Source organism: Limulus polyphemus, unplaced genomic scaffold, assembly GCF_000517525.1.
Source record: "Limulus polyphemus unplaced genomic scaffold, Limulus_polyphemus-2.1.2 Scaffold7104, whole genome shotgun sequence".
Taxonomy (NCBI): domain Eukaryota; kingdom Metazoa; phylum Arthropoda; class Merostomata; order Xiphosura; family Limulidae; genus Limulus; species Limulus polyphemus.
In genome coordinates this window covers 19,561-38,313 of record NW_013672714.1, presented here as the reverse complement: position 1 = coordinate 38,313, position 18,753 = coordinate 19,561, and the positions used below count along the sequence as shown (strand labels likewise).

The following is an 18,753-nucleotide window of genomic DNA, read 5'->3' as shown; positions in this document are numbered from 1 at the left end:
TGAACAGCTCAATGTACTGTCCTGTTGGTTACTTTTGTTTTATATAGAACTTTCTCCTGCCAACAATCTTCTTTGTGTTGCAAAGCACTCTCAACTTCAACAGAAACTTTGGTTAGATTTTTAAGTTTCTAATTACCATTATATGCTAACGATACTAAGTACAATTTGTCGTTACAGCAAAGAACTAATTTACTCTTAAAAATGTATGTTATTTACAATAACAATCCTTCAATGTTTGAACATATCCAATTTTTTTTATTATTGTATTTGTTTTAGTGATTAATTATTCAAGTGAAAGTTGGAATACTCCATACCTTAATAATGGTACTACTTCACAATTTCTTTTACAACACCATAATCAAACCTAAGTTCTTTATATTTGCTTGTTGTCAAGCACAAATCTATACAGTACTGAGCTACTGGGGGAGCATTTTCTTAAGTAAAAAACAATATATTTTTACTTAGGCTGACGATGGAGGAGTATGGCTGGTTGTAACACAACTTTGACAATCTCTTTGTTTACTGTGAAGCACATGGATATTGGAGAGAAGTGTCTTTTAAGAGTTCCTGAATGTATATTAGTATTAATGATTGCATCTACCTCTCTCGAAATAAAAACTATGATGTTAAACTTGGAAGTTATATTAGTATTTAAACTACGACAGAATATAGTTTATAAATAAAAAAATGTCTTCTTTCAACCAGTTGTTTTCTTACTAAATTTTATTTTTGTCTTCAGAGAATTTTAATAATTCAAAATAACTGTTTATGAGAATAACTAGTTTAAAATTAGGTCTCTTATGACTAATTATCGTATGTAGTTCAAACTTGCTTACCTGAAATATACTTGTTACTTGTATATAGTTTTACTCACTCAAAAAATATTTCTTGGTTCAGGGATTAAGTTCAAACATAATAAAGGTTACCTGGTTCTTGCAGTCAGTTTTTTTCATCTACAAAGACGACAACTTAAAATCAAGGATTTCTCAATTACCCAAGTTCTTAGAGGAGTTTATTCATCCAAAAAGAAAACACCAACTGCAATTTAATTCTTTTTTTTAAAAAAAAAGAACTCTTACTTATACAGTACTTTGTAGTGAATATGATTTTGGAACATCGTGTTTTTTTATATTGGAAACAAATTATTTTGTTTTTTTTTTGCATTTCAGATGAACTTTGCTTCACTTTTATACAAGAAGGTTTTTATTATTTATTACACCTGAAAATTATTTATTCCATCTATTTAACAAAATATACTAATCATAAGCCAAACAACTTTTTAATGAGTGAACTGTTAAAGTGATTAAAATAATATATTTTCTTGCACCATTTTTTTTGAAAGGCCTCAACTAATTTTTTTAGGTACCCTAATATTTTATGCATTTGTAGAGTAGCTTCACATTCATCTTTGGCTACTTACCATAGTCCATAAAATTTAAACACCTAAATGAGATAATTTATACAATATTCTTTTGAATTAATGGAACTATTACACAAAAGCATTATTAAGATGTATCTAAAGAAAATTAACAAACTTCTTTGAAATCACCACTGATTTGTTTTTTTTTTAAATATTATTATCATTAGTTGCTTGACCCTTTAACAGGCACATATATTTGGCTAAAAATACCCTTAGCTACAAGATTTTTAAAACATTTGTTCTATATTGTTTTTAAATAATTTCCAGAATTCTCTGGTAGTAGTAATTGTCTTCCTACACAATTTTGAATCTAAAGTTTTAGAGGACAGAGTGATAAGTTTCTATACTATATTTTATACCTGGTACATGTACATATACACTACAATAAGATTTCTTTAATCTCATCAACAGTGAAATTAGTTGGAAAATTTTCTGATGTAATTTAAAAAAAAAGAAAGTACTTGGATAATGGAGTGACATATCCATTGGATTAACTAGAAAAGTTCTTCGGAAAATCTTTTTTTCTTTGGATGAGCAGAAGAACCATTAGCTCTAAGCCATCTTCTGATTATCAGAGACTGAACTGCTCTGGACAAATGAAGTGTAGAGAGTTAGAGACAACATCTGGAACTGCTTCTCCTTCCTGTCGTTTGGAAACTAAATCCTTCTGTATCCCACCAAACATAATAAGTTCACCACGTCCCAGTACTAATGAAAACAGGATCATCTCTTCAGGACCAAATGACATAGTGCTTTCTGTTGGGAAGGGGATCCACGATACAGATTTTTTCTCAGTTGCATCACCTATATCCAGTACATATATACACATAGCATTCCTTGAAGGGCTTGATATCCTCTGCTGTCTTCTTCCACTTGGGTAGCTATTACAAAAAACATGCATGGTTACACCAGATTTAATCTTTTATGTGGTTCAAGCTAATGGATGAAAGCTTTTATCCAACACAAAGAAAAAGATGTATAATTATAAAAGTTGAGAAATCATCAACTTCTAAAACATAACAATATAATCAATCTGGATAAAAAAACAACAACATGAAATGTACACAGGTATGCATTTAACATGCAGGCTTTCTGTTTGTTTGTTTGTTTGTTGTTAAGTACAAAGCTACAACATGGGTTATCTGTTCTGTGCCAACTCAGGCTCACTGCTGTGCCACTGGGAGCTTTATTTTACATCCTCTCATAACATATTCATCCAAATCATGACACAACATTTGAAAGTAGCTTTACACTATTATACTCTCTAGATATCACATACTTTCAGTGGTATGTGTAGCAACATTATCATCTCATGAGAGCCAACAACTGTTTCCTTGCAGAACACTGCTACAAAGTAATGTTTTTGTGAAAGAAATAAAACTATTCCACATAAAAAATATTAAACATATGTACCAAGCATTGCTATAAGTAAGTTGGATATTCAAGTGTATAACTCTATGTCTTGTAACCAGAAGGATAAGGAAGTAAATTATGCAACTGGAAGCTATCACAACATTTAAGCTGTTATACTACACTTGGAAACATGTAAAGCATATTGCCTACAAAAAATATTCAAACACATAAATACATAGGTATTTCATTCACAAAGAAAATAAAAATATTATTGCAAAATTTATAGATTTACTTTTGTATGTTCTTTAACACAATAGTGTGACAAAAGTTCATTTTCAGAAGTATATTTCAATTACTATAATATTTACATGCATGTCTTTCAAATAAGTTCCATGTATCAAGTGACTTTAAAATGTCCATATGCATCCACTTATATAAGCACTTAAAAAAAGCTTTATGGTAAATATATTGTATTACCATGGTTTAGATCCTGCTCTGAGACGTCTGATTCGTTGTTCCATCCTTTCAAGACTTTCCAACTGCCGTTGTCTGTTACACTGAGCATTTGGCCTTATGGATAGAATTGGCCTAGGACTAATTTCCTGTTTATGACTAGTGGAAGTTCCAAATGTCTCTGATGTTCTAATCACATGAGAAGGGCCAGGTTTGCTAGGGGAAGTATCACATGTAGCTTGTGTCTGACTCCTGTTTGTTGAAACTAATTTTTTTGCTTGCTCTTTTGACTGGGACTTTTCATCCTCATCACTGCTCGAGACTGGAAACTGACTATCTACTTTCTGACGTTTTAGTACACCTTTCTTCCCATTCAAACATACTTCCTGTTGATGACTGCTTCTTGAATGAGGCCTGGAAACAGAAGGAAATGCTTCCTATGTGACTTTGAAAATTTAATGCTACAGTACATGTGCAAAGCACTGTCCCACTGGAGGTAGAATAGGAAATGTGGGCTGTTACTAATGTGTAGGATAAGATAGTGTTAGTATTTGGATGCAAATTAGCTAATTACTGATGTAGCTGTGACTAATACTGGAACAAGTGAAACACAAGAACGACCAAGGCATGAGAATATCAGCAGTAACTAGCTTTCTTTATACTCAGGTGACAACTACCATTCAGAATAAGTAAATCTCTGCTGATGAGTGAGACTTTATTGTCATAATTGCTCGAAAACACATGTAAATTGAATGTTTGGAACTTACTAACTGAATACACACACACACATATATATATATACACATATAATAAAACATTATGTATGTCGAGAAAGAATTCATTCATAAATCAGTGAGGTAGATGTACACACAGAAAATCTGTATTATGTAATGTAATAATAAGCCTGGTTCACATTTTATTTATTTATTTCTACACTTATTTTAATTTTAAAATATCAATATTTGTCCTTGCAAAAAATATGTAAATTAAGGGAAACTTTGACTGACTCCATCATTTCACGATTACATTTTATAATTATAACATGAATGAATAATAACAGTTTTGTAAAGACTAACACTTACATGAATCATACTTTACAAGTAAAATACACAGGTAAACAGATACAACAGTATTTTTATTATTATTAGAGAATCAAGATGTTATCAATAACTCAACAAATTACTAAATCTTCCACTTTTGCCTCTGCATATTTTGACACCTTAACCATAGCAACCACATTTCACAAGAGACAATCTTGAGAGATTTGATACCATTCACATTTCAAGTAAAACAGTTTTTACAGTGTATTAAATAAACTTTTATGGCATTGTCAGTGACAAGTTGCAACTTAAATCAGGGCCATAGGAAGCAGTAAGGCCATGGTCTGACCACTTTTTTCATGGCATTTATAGCTACAACTTGTATCTTTTAATTCAATACAGTATGTTGGGTGTATGCTGTATTTATAGTTAAAATGGCTTAAAATTCAATCTTATAGTATTAAATTTGCAAAACTTTTCTGCGGGGTCATGCCCCCAGACCCTCTTAAAAATGGCAATGGTTTGACTACTCCAAAATTGCTTCCTACGGTAACGTAGAAGTTCTATGAACTTCAGAAACTTAATAATTCAAATGCATTAACAGATTGCATTCTTCTGTAATATTATATCAAAGTATCTAAAGCTCAGAACAAAATATGTTACTGCATGAAAAATTTATCATTACAACATTTGAAATAAATTTCTTACATGTGATATTGAAAATGTTAATAAGCTTCGTACAAAATATTTCTGCTTTAAGATAAACAGCTCAAATTACTTAACACAAAATATTGAAGTTGAGCTTTAAACTGACACTCCTTAATAAAGATATCACTGCTTGGTATTTTTGATATTATTATTATGCATGATTTAAAACAAAAATGTAAATTACTTAAAAATAATTTTTGAGCAGAAAGGTGTGATGCCATTCCTATCTATGTGCTGACTATTGCTTTGTTTTGTTGCCAGTATTGTATGCCATATGTCAACTTCTTGGTATTTTCAACTGGATGCATATGACAAAGCTACACAGAGGTGTTGCAAGGTGCTTAAAAAAAGATTCATGACTTAGGCCCTTAGACATGGGAATTTTTAGCATTTCAGTATGGTATAGATCATGGTTTCCTATTCAAATTTTTCAAGACACCAATTGGGGACTTCAGGCACTGTCAAAAAGAAACAGGGCCCCATGTGCCAGTGTCTAGAGAAACCTCTGATGCAACATTCATATTTTAGTATGTCTCAAATTCTATTTTTCAAATTATTGTATCTCATAAATAGGGGTGTTTTTTCAGATAAGATTACAGTGATGATGGTAGAGGATACAACTGCAAAGGTTTCACAGAAAACTAACAACAGTGAAGGGGTAAATTGATTTAGACTAAGACTGTATTATATTAGTATAATTCATGGAAAAACCCTTAAGATTAAAAACAAGTTACTTACCAAACCAAAATTAATAAAACTAGGCAAACACAGTTCATGATTAAACACATCTAAGAATATTTATTTTATTTATTCAGGAATGACATACAAATATGGTTACCAAGAAAATTAAAGACATGAAAACCATTAGTGAACAGTGTGAAACTTTATTAACCTCATGTAACAATATTTCCGTTATTATTCAAGAACGCAATACATCAAGATCCCATTTGAAGTACAACCAAGCACATTTTTTTTTAAATAAAAAATAAATTAAGAACAAGCATCTAAACATTTTATACAGTTTTTATGCAAACAGTTAAATACAAACAAACAAACTTTACTGCAGAAACAGTTCTAATACCCATTGGCAGTGTCTCCTACATAGTAATAAAACTAGTATATTTTTTCTGTACCTGCTATCTGCTTGTGGAGGAACCCATATCCTGGATGGAACTCTCAAAACTTGAGGTAAACAAGAAGGAGAGGAACGATATTGTTGTCCACGACTCAGTATCACTACATGGTTTCCAACCTATGCAAAAAATAAAGATATGTGAATCTGATACACTCATAATGTTACAAATGCATATATAAATATTAAGCTCATAAAAATGTTAATTTACAAGCTAAATGCTACAAAGAGAACAGGCACAGAAATAAAACATCCTTCAATTTCTTTTTTATTACATGCTTTATTAGTGTAGTAAAACTATATTCCACAACAGATATGTCTGCATAATACAGAATAATATCAATGTATGCTGAAACATAAAAAACATAAATTATGTCACTGTATGGTATAGTATACAAAAATAAATATATAAACCAAATAATATCTTTGTTTTAATACTCATACAATTATAAAATCTTGAATTGTATCACAGTAAAATACAAAAAAGAACAAAATCCTTAAATTATGTTCCTTATACTAAATATTAGGCAGTAACACCATTTATTAAATCGAAGACAGTACATTTCTCTCACGGAAAGTTGTAAAACACCAAGATCCTTAACTATGTCACATAATGTGGAAAATCAATAATATATTGTCCTGAAGGGTTTCTTCAAGATAATTCCTTAAATTTAATATAATTTTAAAACTGTTTTGAGGTATGATAACTTTCATAAGGTTTCTTTAAAAATTCATACATACAATTAGTCTACAAGATATTTTGCATTGCATTTATATTCTCAACTGTATAAGTTACAAAACTGTATTACATGTGAGTAAAATACAAAGTTTCATCTTTTATACAACTGCTAGATTATGTTTTTACTTGTAAATATTGTAATTTTCTAAGATAACTATCAATTCATTTAAAGCAAGATAAAGCCAACATCAACTGCCCAGAAAACACATTTTGTTGTAAGATAGTTAAAGGGTAAACAGCATTTTGGTGTGGTTCATTTTCAGCAAACTTCTCCACTCAAACTAACTTCCTTATTATGAAAAACACCCAATGGAGAGTGACTCTTTTCAGACTCAGTGTTCTTTCATCATTATTATTTTTCCTTTAACTGTCCTTATCTCAATCTTTAAAAGCATTTTGTTTGGTTTGTTTGAATTTTGTGCAAAGCTACACAAAGGCTATCTGCCCTAGCCATCACTAATTTAACAGTGAAAGACTAGAGGGAAGGCAACTAATCATCACCACCCACCACCAACTCTTGAGCTGCTCTTTTACCAATGAATAGTGAGATTGACTGTCACATTACAATGCCCCCACAGCTGAAAGGGCAAGTATGTGTGGTGGGACAGGGAATCGAACCCGTGACTCTCATATTGCAAGTCGAGCACCCTAACCACTTGGTCATGCCAGGCCTATTTGTTTTTGTATTTTGAAAATAAGATCAAAGATTTAAATAATAAGAAAAAATATAAAATTAAAGTAGTATAGCAGCTCACAAGTAGTAGTCATTTCAGTTGTTTTCTGTTAGAAATGGAAGTTTCACAGTCATAGATAGCATGATGTAATTACATCATTTAACTTTTTATAAATTAGATTTAGAAGTAACAAAAGACTTTAAATCAAGTACAGTCTAACTTTTACTGCAGAAATAACTATAAAAAATAGTTGAAACTCTTCACTATGAAATTACTCAGGCTCTAACTTTGAACTTATGTATAGATATGTTACTAATTACCTGCTTTGTCTAATGACAGGCTAACTAATGACACTATTTCCAGGGGAGAGGGGAGAAAAATATATAATTCCTTGACTTATCCTTAGGTTTTATAAATCATAAATGTTTGAACATTTAATAAATGTTCATTCTACCATTATTAAAACTAATGTACTTAATTCTTTATTTTTAGTGTTTAAATAAATTAGTTGTTATAGTTAAACAAGGATAATTATAGCAGCTGTGCTATATATAAATTCTCCAAATAACTGTTACACATCTTATCAAACCAGCACAAATAAAAAAAAATCAAATTATTAACAATTTTTTAAGAGAGTTAAAAACTAATATAAGATTTCACCTTTTTGATACTTTACCTTACAAACAGGATGAAAAGCCAAATGAGGAGTTCCATTTTCTTTCTTTAAAACAGTAAGTTCAATCCACTCCCATGGTTCCTCTACTTCAACAGACTTTCTTAATAGCCACACATCATTGAAAAGCTATAGTAATATGGAATCACTATATAACCAAAATAATTTGGATTTTCTAGAAAACATACAATCACAAGTCTACTTTGAAATGAGATACCATATAAAAATAACAGTTCTCGAAAAAGTAGGAGTTTCAAAGAATCTATAAATATAAATTTTTACATTTTCAGAATTAAAATGAATTTTGAACAATACTTACCTCTGAAATATGACAAGCATTTCCTTGTTGGGTTGTTTTAATGCTGTCAACAAACAGTAACTAAAACTCTAAATGTCCCTAGCAGAATGCAGAACATGTGTCAAATTACCCATAGTTCTCCACCCCCCCCCCTTCCATGTGACATTTTACACTTGCATCAGGAGGATGTATATAAGCTCTGCTTTCCCATTATAATCCAGATTTCACAATTGTGATGGAAACCACATACCTCCTGGCTGTGGGGAGATGGGTGGCAATGTATTTCAGAGGTAAGTATTTTTTTTAAATTAATTTTTTTTCTACAAATATAAATTCAAAATATGCAGACTTACCTTTGAAATACAAAAAGCCAGAATACCCACATTGAGATGGAGAAGGGAACCAGAGCATCATAATGACTACTGGCTAACCAAAATTTGGGTTCTCAAGCAGGAAGGTAACAACAGTATCATTGAACTTAGGTGTTCTGCCTCTTCCTTTCCTATTTTCAAATTTACTTGTCTCAGACTCACAATCTAGGGTGTATTTGACAGTGTTTGGGGAGCATTTCAAGTCTGCAGCAATTTGTTGGAGAGTCCAACCAGCATCACATAAAGCTTTTATACAAACTCTTTGCTCTACTGACAATTCTCTATGTATTTTGCACCGCGGCATGACAACAAAATTTAATATATAGTTTTAAACATTGTTTTTATCAAGATTTATTTGTGGAGTACTATTAAATTGATTTATTCTAGCATATACCAGTGCCATATGCTAGCTCCTTGCTAACTTCTTTCTATATAGTTAAGACATTATATGGGGTACGATGACAGTTATTCCAGACCCTAAATTTTATTAGTATGTTCATTCAAGCAGAACTCTTATGACTTGCCTTTGGTACAAGTATATGGGAATTCTAAAGAATGATAAGTATTCTCACCCTGGCTCATTCAATTGTCAACAGGGATCAGTGAAGCATTACCATAGTGTTGAAATTTACATTCTGTAATTACATGGAAGAATTAGCCAACTTATAATGGAAAGAATGACAAAATACCCTTTTGTTCTAACACTTTTGCACAGTACTGAACATCCAATAAGGCTGGCAAACTCACAAAACCGGTCTAGCCAGTGAACACTCAGGGAGGATTGAAGTGACCCAGACAGATCTGAGGAAGGTCTGTACAGCTTGAAGACAGTGCAATAGGAACAAAAAATATGTTTTAAAAAAAAAGATAAATATAAAGAAGTAGGGAATTGCCTATCTGGGATGTAGCTATGAAATATTATATGGAAAACAGTTGTCTCATCTCCAACTTTCTCGAATGCTACAAAAGAACATGAACATGGAGAAAGGAAATGTACCTGCTAAGGTATCATCAGCCAATCCTCACTCTACTCCCAGAAGGCATCACTCTCTCATGAAGCACCAGTGTAGAGGGTGGAATTTTATCTATGACAATGGCAGAGGAATATTTAACATATGAGAGTCATAACTGAATGAACCCATGTTATAAGGAAACAGATACCTTTGTAATTGTTAAGAAGGGTATTGAGCCTTACAGTAATTCCTGGGTTACAATGCATAATAGAGGTGGGGGCTCAAGTGTTAACTAACAATGGAATAAAAAATAACTCACCTTCAAGGGATTCCAGAGACAAGATGAGGCAACAGGGAGTAGTGATGTCCTTTGGACATGACAGCCTTACAATGGAACATTTTGCAAAGGAAACTATGCTGCAGGGCTATTGTCAAGATGCACAGTAATCAAACAGAGTATGACCAAATTTGGCAACATGGACTGTAACAATGTGATGAAGCTCTTTGATCATTTTAATATAACGTACTCTCAACCGACGTATAATCAATCATTTCTCCAAGATACAAGGTCTACTAACTCATGATAAAACATTAAAACTGGCAACTACATAATAAACTAGCATAATCCCTAAACTTACATATAATAAGTAACACTACTAGCTAGATACATGCATATGTAGTTTCAGCTTCCTTTTAGACTCAAAAGCAGGGAAAATGAGCATATGAAACATAGCATGCTTACCATATTTGGTCCTCCACAGCCACCAAGAATTAAAATGTTCTTGTTATCAATTGACACCTGTAAAAAATTATTAACTTCAAAGATCAAGATTTCTTAGTTGATGATGTAAGACAAGATTATAAATAAAGCTGCATGTAAGTGTGGTTCTTTTCCAGGAACTTCTACAATCAAATCAAGCTCACTGAAGAACAAGTGTAATATTGTGATTATCAAGGCAGATAATGGAGGTCAAGCCATGGACATAACAGTTTATGACAGAAAAGTTAAAGAATTGTTGGAGGATGGTTCTTATGAACTAGCAGAAAAGGATCCTACTTTTTTGTTTTATAACAGAGTCAAAACTGTAGTAAAAAATGGTGTTATTTTGACACTGAAAGAAGAGAATAGCCTTGTTCCCTCAAAGTACATTATACCAAGGTTTTACACAATGCCTAAAGTTCATAAAATTTGCACTCTGTTTCATTCAACTGTGAATGACAGGGGGGCTCATCATTCCATCCACTAGCAAAGTTTGTCTGTCACAAATGTTCACTCTTAGCCAGCTCTCATAAGTACATGATAAAGAATTAATCAGATTTCGTTAGTAAAATCAATGGAATAAATTTGGAATCTACTGATAAACTAGCCTCTTTTGATATGGTGTCTCTGTTCACAAGGGTGCCATTTGAAGAGACAATTAGTTGTCTTGATAGTAGATTACTAGATATCAAGAAATTTTACCCTGTTAGAAGTGGGTAAAATTACTATTCTGACCCATGTGTGTGCATTAAATGTATATTTTTAGTGTTGGGAATAAATTCTTCAAATAGATTAAAGATTTAGCTATGAGATCTTCCTTGTTTCCCCATTTATGTGAGTTGTTTATGTTTAAATTTGAAATGGATGCACTAGATACTTTAGGGATTAAACCTTTGGTGTGGTTAAGGCATCTAGAAGACATTTTTGGTGTGGCAGAATGGCAATGGCACACTAAGGCAGTTTGAAGGACATCTTAATTCGGTTAATCCTACTATTCAGTTTACCTTGGAGATGGAAAAAGAAAGTCAATTAAATTTCCTGGATATGACATTCAAATGGGATAGTGGGCTTCTCTCAACATCAGTTTACAGAAAATCATTTTTATTGGCCATTCTGCCACACAACAGAACATGTCACCCCTGGCTACAAAAATTATCTGCATTTTCCATGTTTGTATTTAGAGCACTAATAATCTTCACTTAAGATTGGAGTTAATTTTCTTGAAACATGTAGATAGGGACAGAGACCACAATCCTGAGATTATTGATAGATTGTATAAGAAGCATAGCAATAAATTAAAAATGTCTTCTACAAAGTTAAAAAGAAATTAAATGTTGATGGCATGAGGGTTTGCTTGTCATATGTTTAAGGTTTGTCAACAAGAGTAGATAACATAATAAAACAATAAACAGATTGTGGTGTAACTTTCTCTTCGAGTTGCAAGTTAAATTATTATCTCATGGGACAAGTTGATAAATGCAGCATTTACAAAACTTCTTGTTCCTGTTGTCAAATTTATACTAGTCAAACATGTAGAAACTTGAAATTCAGACAAATATAAAGTGAATGAACTGGCTTTAGCAGAACATGTGGCAAGCATATCTGAAGTAATAGATTGGAAAAAATGTTAAACTGATGAATCAAGCTGAGTGGGAGCTAACTATTAGAGAATCAGTAGAAACTCAGAAAAATAAAAATATTTAATATAAAGAAGGTGCTTCAGGTATGAAATACTGGAAATCTGTTTTCGGAGCTCTTCAGAAAGGGTTGTATTCAGAGTTGAGAAGGCGCAGAGGGTGTAATGTAAAGATTATGTAAATTGGAGGTGATGTAGATACATCTGACTAACTACTACTACTCTTGATAATGGTGGAAAGCACTATTTAACATTGTATGTTCCTTTTTAATAGTGTAGTTTAATGTGTTTAAGTATTAAATTATATACACAGTTACAGACAATACAAATACAAATGTACACAAATATAAATAAAATTTTGCATGTAGAACATCATGTTACAACTAGTCAAATCACTGAGATCATTCAAGAAGATAAATGTTAAAAAGTTACAGTATACGTATATATTAAGAATTTGTGTGCGTTCATCAATCGATCAATCACAAATAAAACTAGATCTCATTTATCATGAACAAAGCTGATTTCATGCAAAATACTAACAGTTTTGCCATGATAAAATATCTAAAGATCTCACTAGCAATGCTGAAAGAAAAGTCAACGAACAACTTAGGTAAATAAAACTTTCTGGAGAACTTGCTACTATGAATTCAAAATATTATGTAGTCGCCATGTCACTGACACACATACTCAAAAACTCATAAATTGGACTTATCTCTATGCCTTATCATTCCTTTTAGAACTTTGTCAATATATTATGTTTCTAGACACCTAGTTGATATTCTTTCAAATTTCTGTGGACTAGCATTATCCTTTGTCAAAAAGTCTGAACATTTTCTTAAGATAAAATAATGATACACTTGTACATTTTGACTACATTTCCATTTTCACAACAGTACTTGTAGATGAAGTTGTTAGTACTGTCTTAGAGAAGGTATAAGAAGACAGAAGCCTTGTAAATAGAACAAACGTATCCCTATTACATGAACAATGGACAACTATTGGAGTCAGCACTATCCCAATAATGTGCCAGCTTTACACAAAATCATTCAAAGAAAAGGCTTCAGAAACAGCAAAACTGAAATCTAACATTTGGTTAAAGTACGTAAGTGATTTATATTTCAAATGTCCACATGGCTTGCAACAGTTTTTGGTGATAATAAACTTCCATTTATGAATGTTTAAACAGTGAGGAATGGATCCAGTTTATCCACTTCAGTGTACCATAAATAAACACATTCCAACAGATATTTAATACAGCAATTAATCATATGCACACCCCATTAAAACTAGCACTTTAAATTGTCTTTTGCTAGACAATTTGACTCTGTAAAACAAACAATTTTCTAGAAGAAGCCAATATGTTAAAGGAAGTTTGATGAGGAAACATTTTCTTCAAAGGTTTGAAGTGGACATTACCACTAAAGTCTCATCAACAACAAAAATCCAATAATAGAGGAATGTTCAACAATATTAGCAAGCTTATTTATCGTAAAGGCTTTACTGAAAAACTACAATGCATTTTGCACAAATATAGCATTTAAAGTAAACAAACTCTATGCTAACTAAAGTACAACCACACACTAAAACAAATTGTGTATACAAAGTTACATGTGAATGCAATACAGAGTACACTGTAAACACTGAATGGTCTCTTAATGTGAGATATAGAAACCTGCATCAATACATAATTGGCTTGAGTGTGAAAAGTTTCCCTCCATCAGTAAGTGAAAATTAGCTTTGTTGATGTCAACAATTTGGACCAGGATGTGGCACAAACAGAGATATGGGACTAAAACTTAATACTATTTGAGCTGGACTGACCATGAATAAAATAATTCTTAATATATATTATATAATTGTTTAAAATTTATTTTTCTAAGCTTCAATAATTTGACTGCAAAATTGTATTTATAATTGTCTAAATTTGTATTCATATTGTCTGGAACTGTCTATACCATTACTTCTTAACTCATAATATTTCACTTTTCTCCAACTTTTTATTAAATCTATAGGATTTATTTCCCTAAAATATTTACTTTCTTCACAATTTTGTAATTTTTATCTGTCTTTTTTCTGAGTTGTTGGAACCAGAGTTGGCTAAATGTTTAACTTATATGTTATGATAGCTGACATCATGTGATACACACACACACATCTGTTCTTACCAATAACATTAATTTGAATATCTATGTTCTTCATATTGTCCAATTAGCTGATAACAGTTCTAGAAACAGGACTATAAAGTTGCAGAGAAAAATGTTTTATTGTAGTGTAAACCCATTTAAAGGTGTTCCAATATTCTTCTTCCCAAGTTTAAATGATGTATTTAATGATCATGTATGTAACTAATAGAACAAGTGCAAGACAGGAAAACTAAAATTCTAAATAGGCTCTTTCAGGCATTTACAAATTCTTTCTTTTGCTAACTGGAGCACACTAGCAACCAGGTCAATCCTATTCACTTATCTAATACACAAATAATTGAGATTTATTAAAAATTGTCTCTGAAGCTTTAGTTATCAACTTGCACTTTCATTTGATGACATTATTATGGTGCAATTTTTATATCATTTATCTAATTATGGAATCTAAAGTGAACACTGTAGCTTACATACAGATGAATTTGAAAAACTACAAAAATGATTCAAATCTTTCAGTTCTCTATTGTAATTTTTTAAAGGAAACAGAGATGTCATAAAACACTTAAAAGATTACTACTGAAAATGTTACCAATTTCTTGTGTTGGTTATATTTTATCATCTCCATATTTCACATTTCAAAATATATAAATTCTGACAAAAAATGTTAATTATAAAATAAACCAACTGTCCAGGCTGCATGATTATTTTTTTATCACAAGTATTAACATATATTGAAAGTTTAAAATCTAAAGAGTTTACAACAGTAATTTTTGCTACAGGTAAAACTGTATACGAGACAACATGTTTCACATAATCTTGTAAGTTAAAAACTGAAAATCCTTTATAACACTTTTTTCATATTTCAACTTTTGTGTGTAATAACAGAGTGTGTTTATATAATGTTTTGTGTGTCTATTTTGTTTCATAGTCAAACATGCACATAAAGTAATTCTTTTTTTCCAACATAAAATAGCAATCATATCAGAAGGCAATTACCATATATGGAATATAATTTTAGCAAACACTTACACAGAATGTTTGAAAGTGGGATTCTAATTTGTGAGATCAAAAGCCAATACACAATCAGCATGCAAAGCATGCTAATGCTACATGGATCTAGGGACATGTCTCTCCAGAAAATTTGTAAAAAATAAGTGCTAGGAGCTTAAATCTGGAACCAATTTTGCATGAAATATAGTTTAAACAATTGCATGGCTGTTCACATAAAATCCACAAACATCTAATGTAAAGTCAACAAATCATCATTCTGTTGTAACACTCCATGGGGAGCTAGACTTAAATTAGCATAACTATGTATGTTTTATTATAGTAAAGTACTGAACTATCTACACGCAGAGTAGTTGCTAATTGTTAAATTATAATTTAAATAATTCTGTACAACAATAGGACATTAGTTATTTCAATCATTGGCTATCATATATGTACATGTATGCACTACTGAGATAACATGTTAGCATGCTCCATTCTTCTGTGGTGCTTTTCCATACATAACTTGCATAAAGTTTCAATGTTGATAACAGTCATAATGATTATGTATTAAAGCATCTAAAGCATTCAGTCTTTCTTAAGTTTGTGTACACCTCAGGCGGAGAGCAGATGCCGAACATGAACTTAATGGCAGTGTGGCAAGGAGTTTCAGTAACATAAAGATACTTGGTACACTGAAGCACAATTTTAAGCAGTCAGACAGTATCTAGGACCTGTCCTGGAAAGATAAAGAAAGCCATCTTGTCTTCCATCATTGAAGTTCTTCATCAGAAATATCAGGATTTGATAAATCTTCCCTGTAAAAATCTAAACCCTGTCAGATAACAGAGATATAAAACTCTTATGTGAGTTTTAATGGCACAAGTTTCTGAACTGACGCTGCTTACTTTACATGTGCATCAAATCTGGAGGAAAGATTACTTATAAAGAGGTCAAGAAAAGGAATTATTACTGTTTTCTTAAAGTAATCCTCCACAAACTGTATTGTAATAACAGAGCAGAGAAGAATAATTCATTTTGTCAATTGTGTTCTAAAGTAATTGAACCAGCCTGTGTGGACTTTGATGAAAAAGAGACAACTATTTAAAGCTCTGGATACAACTGTAGTAACCAACAGTATAACAAACATTTGTATGTAGGTTTGGCTTGTTTTAATATATTATTTCAAAACAAGTGGACTGTGTTGCCATTTGTTTGTTGTTGAAATTTACTGCCAACAAATCACAGACACCTACTATAAAGAATATGGCCTATAAAACCTGACAGTAGCAATACTGTTACTGGACTTGAAATTACAAAGTGTCAACAGAAACTACTGCATGCAAATATTTCAAGCCAAGAAATGCTAATACTTCATCAGAAGAATGTAGACTATGTAGAAAATGTTAAATACCCTAAGCAGCTACACTACAACTTTATAAGCATAATTCTTTTACATTACAAAAATAGGGTGTTTGGCCAAGTATAAAAAGAATATATAATTCATTCACATCTATTCTTTTCCTACTACAAGTGTAAAACTGAGTACAGACCTGTGAGTGACCATATCGAGGATGAGGTTGGGGACTTGTAGTAGCTTGCTTTCTCCATGTCCACTCCTTCAAATTCAACACCCAAACATCATTGGTGCTTTATATAAATACAATAATATGACTTTAAATTAAAATACTTTACACAAAGCAATGAGTTAGGCAGAGTTTTATATATTAGAAAATTAGCATATCAATTATCCGATTTAGTTGGATATATGATAAAATAATAGAATATTTATAAATAAAAGAATTCTCTAGTTATATGATATGACACTGAATTTAGAAATTATTTTAAATCAAGCCCTAAAGACTGAAACTCATGGAAGGCATAAGCGTGTAAGTGAAATTTATTTTAAGCTTCAGTTTTGCTTCATAGGTTTTTATAGATACACTTAGTCTACAAAGGTGTTCAATTACATGTAGTAATATATCCAAACAAGTGGTAAATGAATTTCAGTAACATCTAAGTCAAAACATTTGGGTCACTGCTGCTTGAAACTTAGTGGCCCAAAGTAGCTTTGGGTATCCCAGCTTAAATATACTTACATGTATAACAATACTTACATGTATAACTATACTTACATGTATAACTATACTTATATGTATGACATAACTATCTTGAATCTTAAATGTGAGTATACTTAAGACTATATGTTTTCCAACTATTCTTTACTAAAAATATGTTCTTCCGTTTACAATCTCCTACAATTATAGAATAACATAGAATATGTTAACATATATCAGAAGGAATGACAAAACCTTGTACATTTGTTACAATGTTAAACTTGTAATAGTTTTTATTGATTACCCATCCAAGTTGTCTTCAAACTTTATTTTCTCAAAGTGGATTCTTTGTTACCAAATATGTGGAAATAGGTTGTAAAACTACTAAGTTAGCTGTTATGAAAAGAAAATACTATTGTTTAAAATTAGACCACATCAAATGAATGAGTATAAATATTTATATAAGACATTAATTTATTTTTTGTAACTGTTAATATTTTCTTATCCAAGAATAAAATCAGAATGCAATGACTTGCACTCAAAATCAAAGCCAAAATCAAATTAGGCTTGATAAATATTCATGTTTTCTTACAACTGCAGGAACTAATAGAATTTTAATAAATATCTTTTTTACACTCAAATTCTGCCATGCATGAGTGCTGAAGTGGTGTTAGTTGCAAAAGTTGTAATGATCTTGTAGTAGATAATCACTGCTGTACCATCACTGAAAAACACAACTAGAGTTATAAAGCTAAAGTTTAGTGAGTGCTTACTTATCTCTATGAAATTCTTGACGTAATAAATTTGTTCATACAATATAAACATTTGTGTATTTTTCAGTTACAAACAATGATACTTAAATATTAACTTCACTTAGCATCTTATTAGTCTACTTAAGTAACAAATGGCCAAATACCTGTCAATTTATGCTAACTTTTCCTTACAACACCACAGTTTCCAGTTGTACTGTAGTGCTTCAACTAAAACACCAGCTGAGATTATGGACAAAATTATCATTAGCAGTGAAGGTACCCATCTGATCAATAAATACATCCTTACAAGTTTTTGTCTTTATGAATTTACATACACTTAGAATGGCATATTAAAACAACTATATTAATTACTGATAAATTTTTAATTCCAATCTACTTATGTAGCTTGCTTTGGTCAGAAATTAATGATAACATTTAAGGGACAACAAGGGGCTTATTGGTCTCAAGACCAGTCTCCACCATTTAAATATTTATCAAAATTTCCCTTAAAATTTACTGCATCCAGCACACCTTAAGACAACCAATTCCAAAGACCAACCATCCAATCAGAATAGTAAAACTAAGTTAAAGATGATTCCTACCCTG

The 18,753-nt window shown here is 31.3% G+C and overlaps 1 protein-coding gene across 1 annotated transcript in view; it reads right to left on the bottom strand.

The window, feature by feature from the left end:
• Nucleotides 1-993: 993 nt before the first annotated feature.
• The window catches only part of LOC106474349 (F-box only protein 42-like), a 31,915-nt gene continuing 14,155 nt past the window's right edge, over nt 994-18,753 (bottom strand). The window contains exons 5-10 of the mRNA XM_013935042.2: nt 16,892-16,988; nt 10,557-10,613; nt 8,196-8,321; nt 6,108-6,226; nt 3,251-3,640; nt 994-2,301 (exon numbers count right to left, since the gene is read on the bottom strand). Coding sequence (XP_013790496.1) covers nt 1,992-2,301; nt 3,251-3,640; nt 6,108-6,226; nt 8,196-8,321; nt 10,557-10,613; nt 16,892-16,988 — 1,099 coding nt within the window. The 3' untranslated portion in view covers nt 994-1,991. The remainder of the gene's footprint in view (nt 2,302-3,250; nt 3,641-6,107; nt 6,227-8,195; nt 8,322-10,556; nt 10,614-16,891; nt 16,989-18,753) is intronic.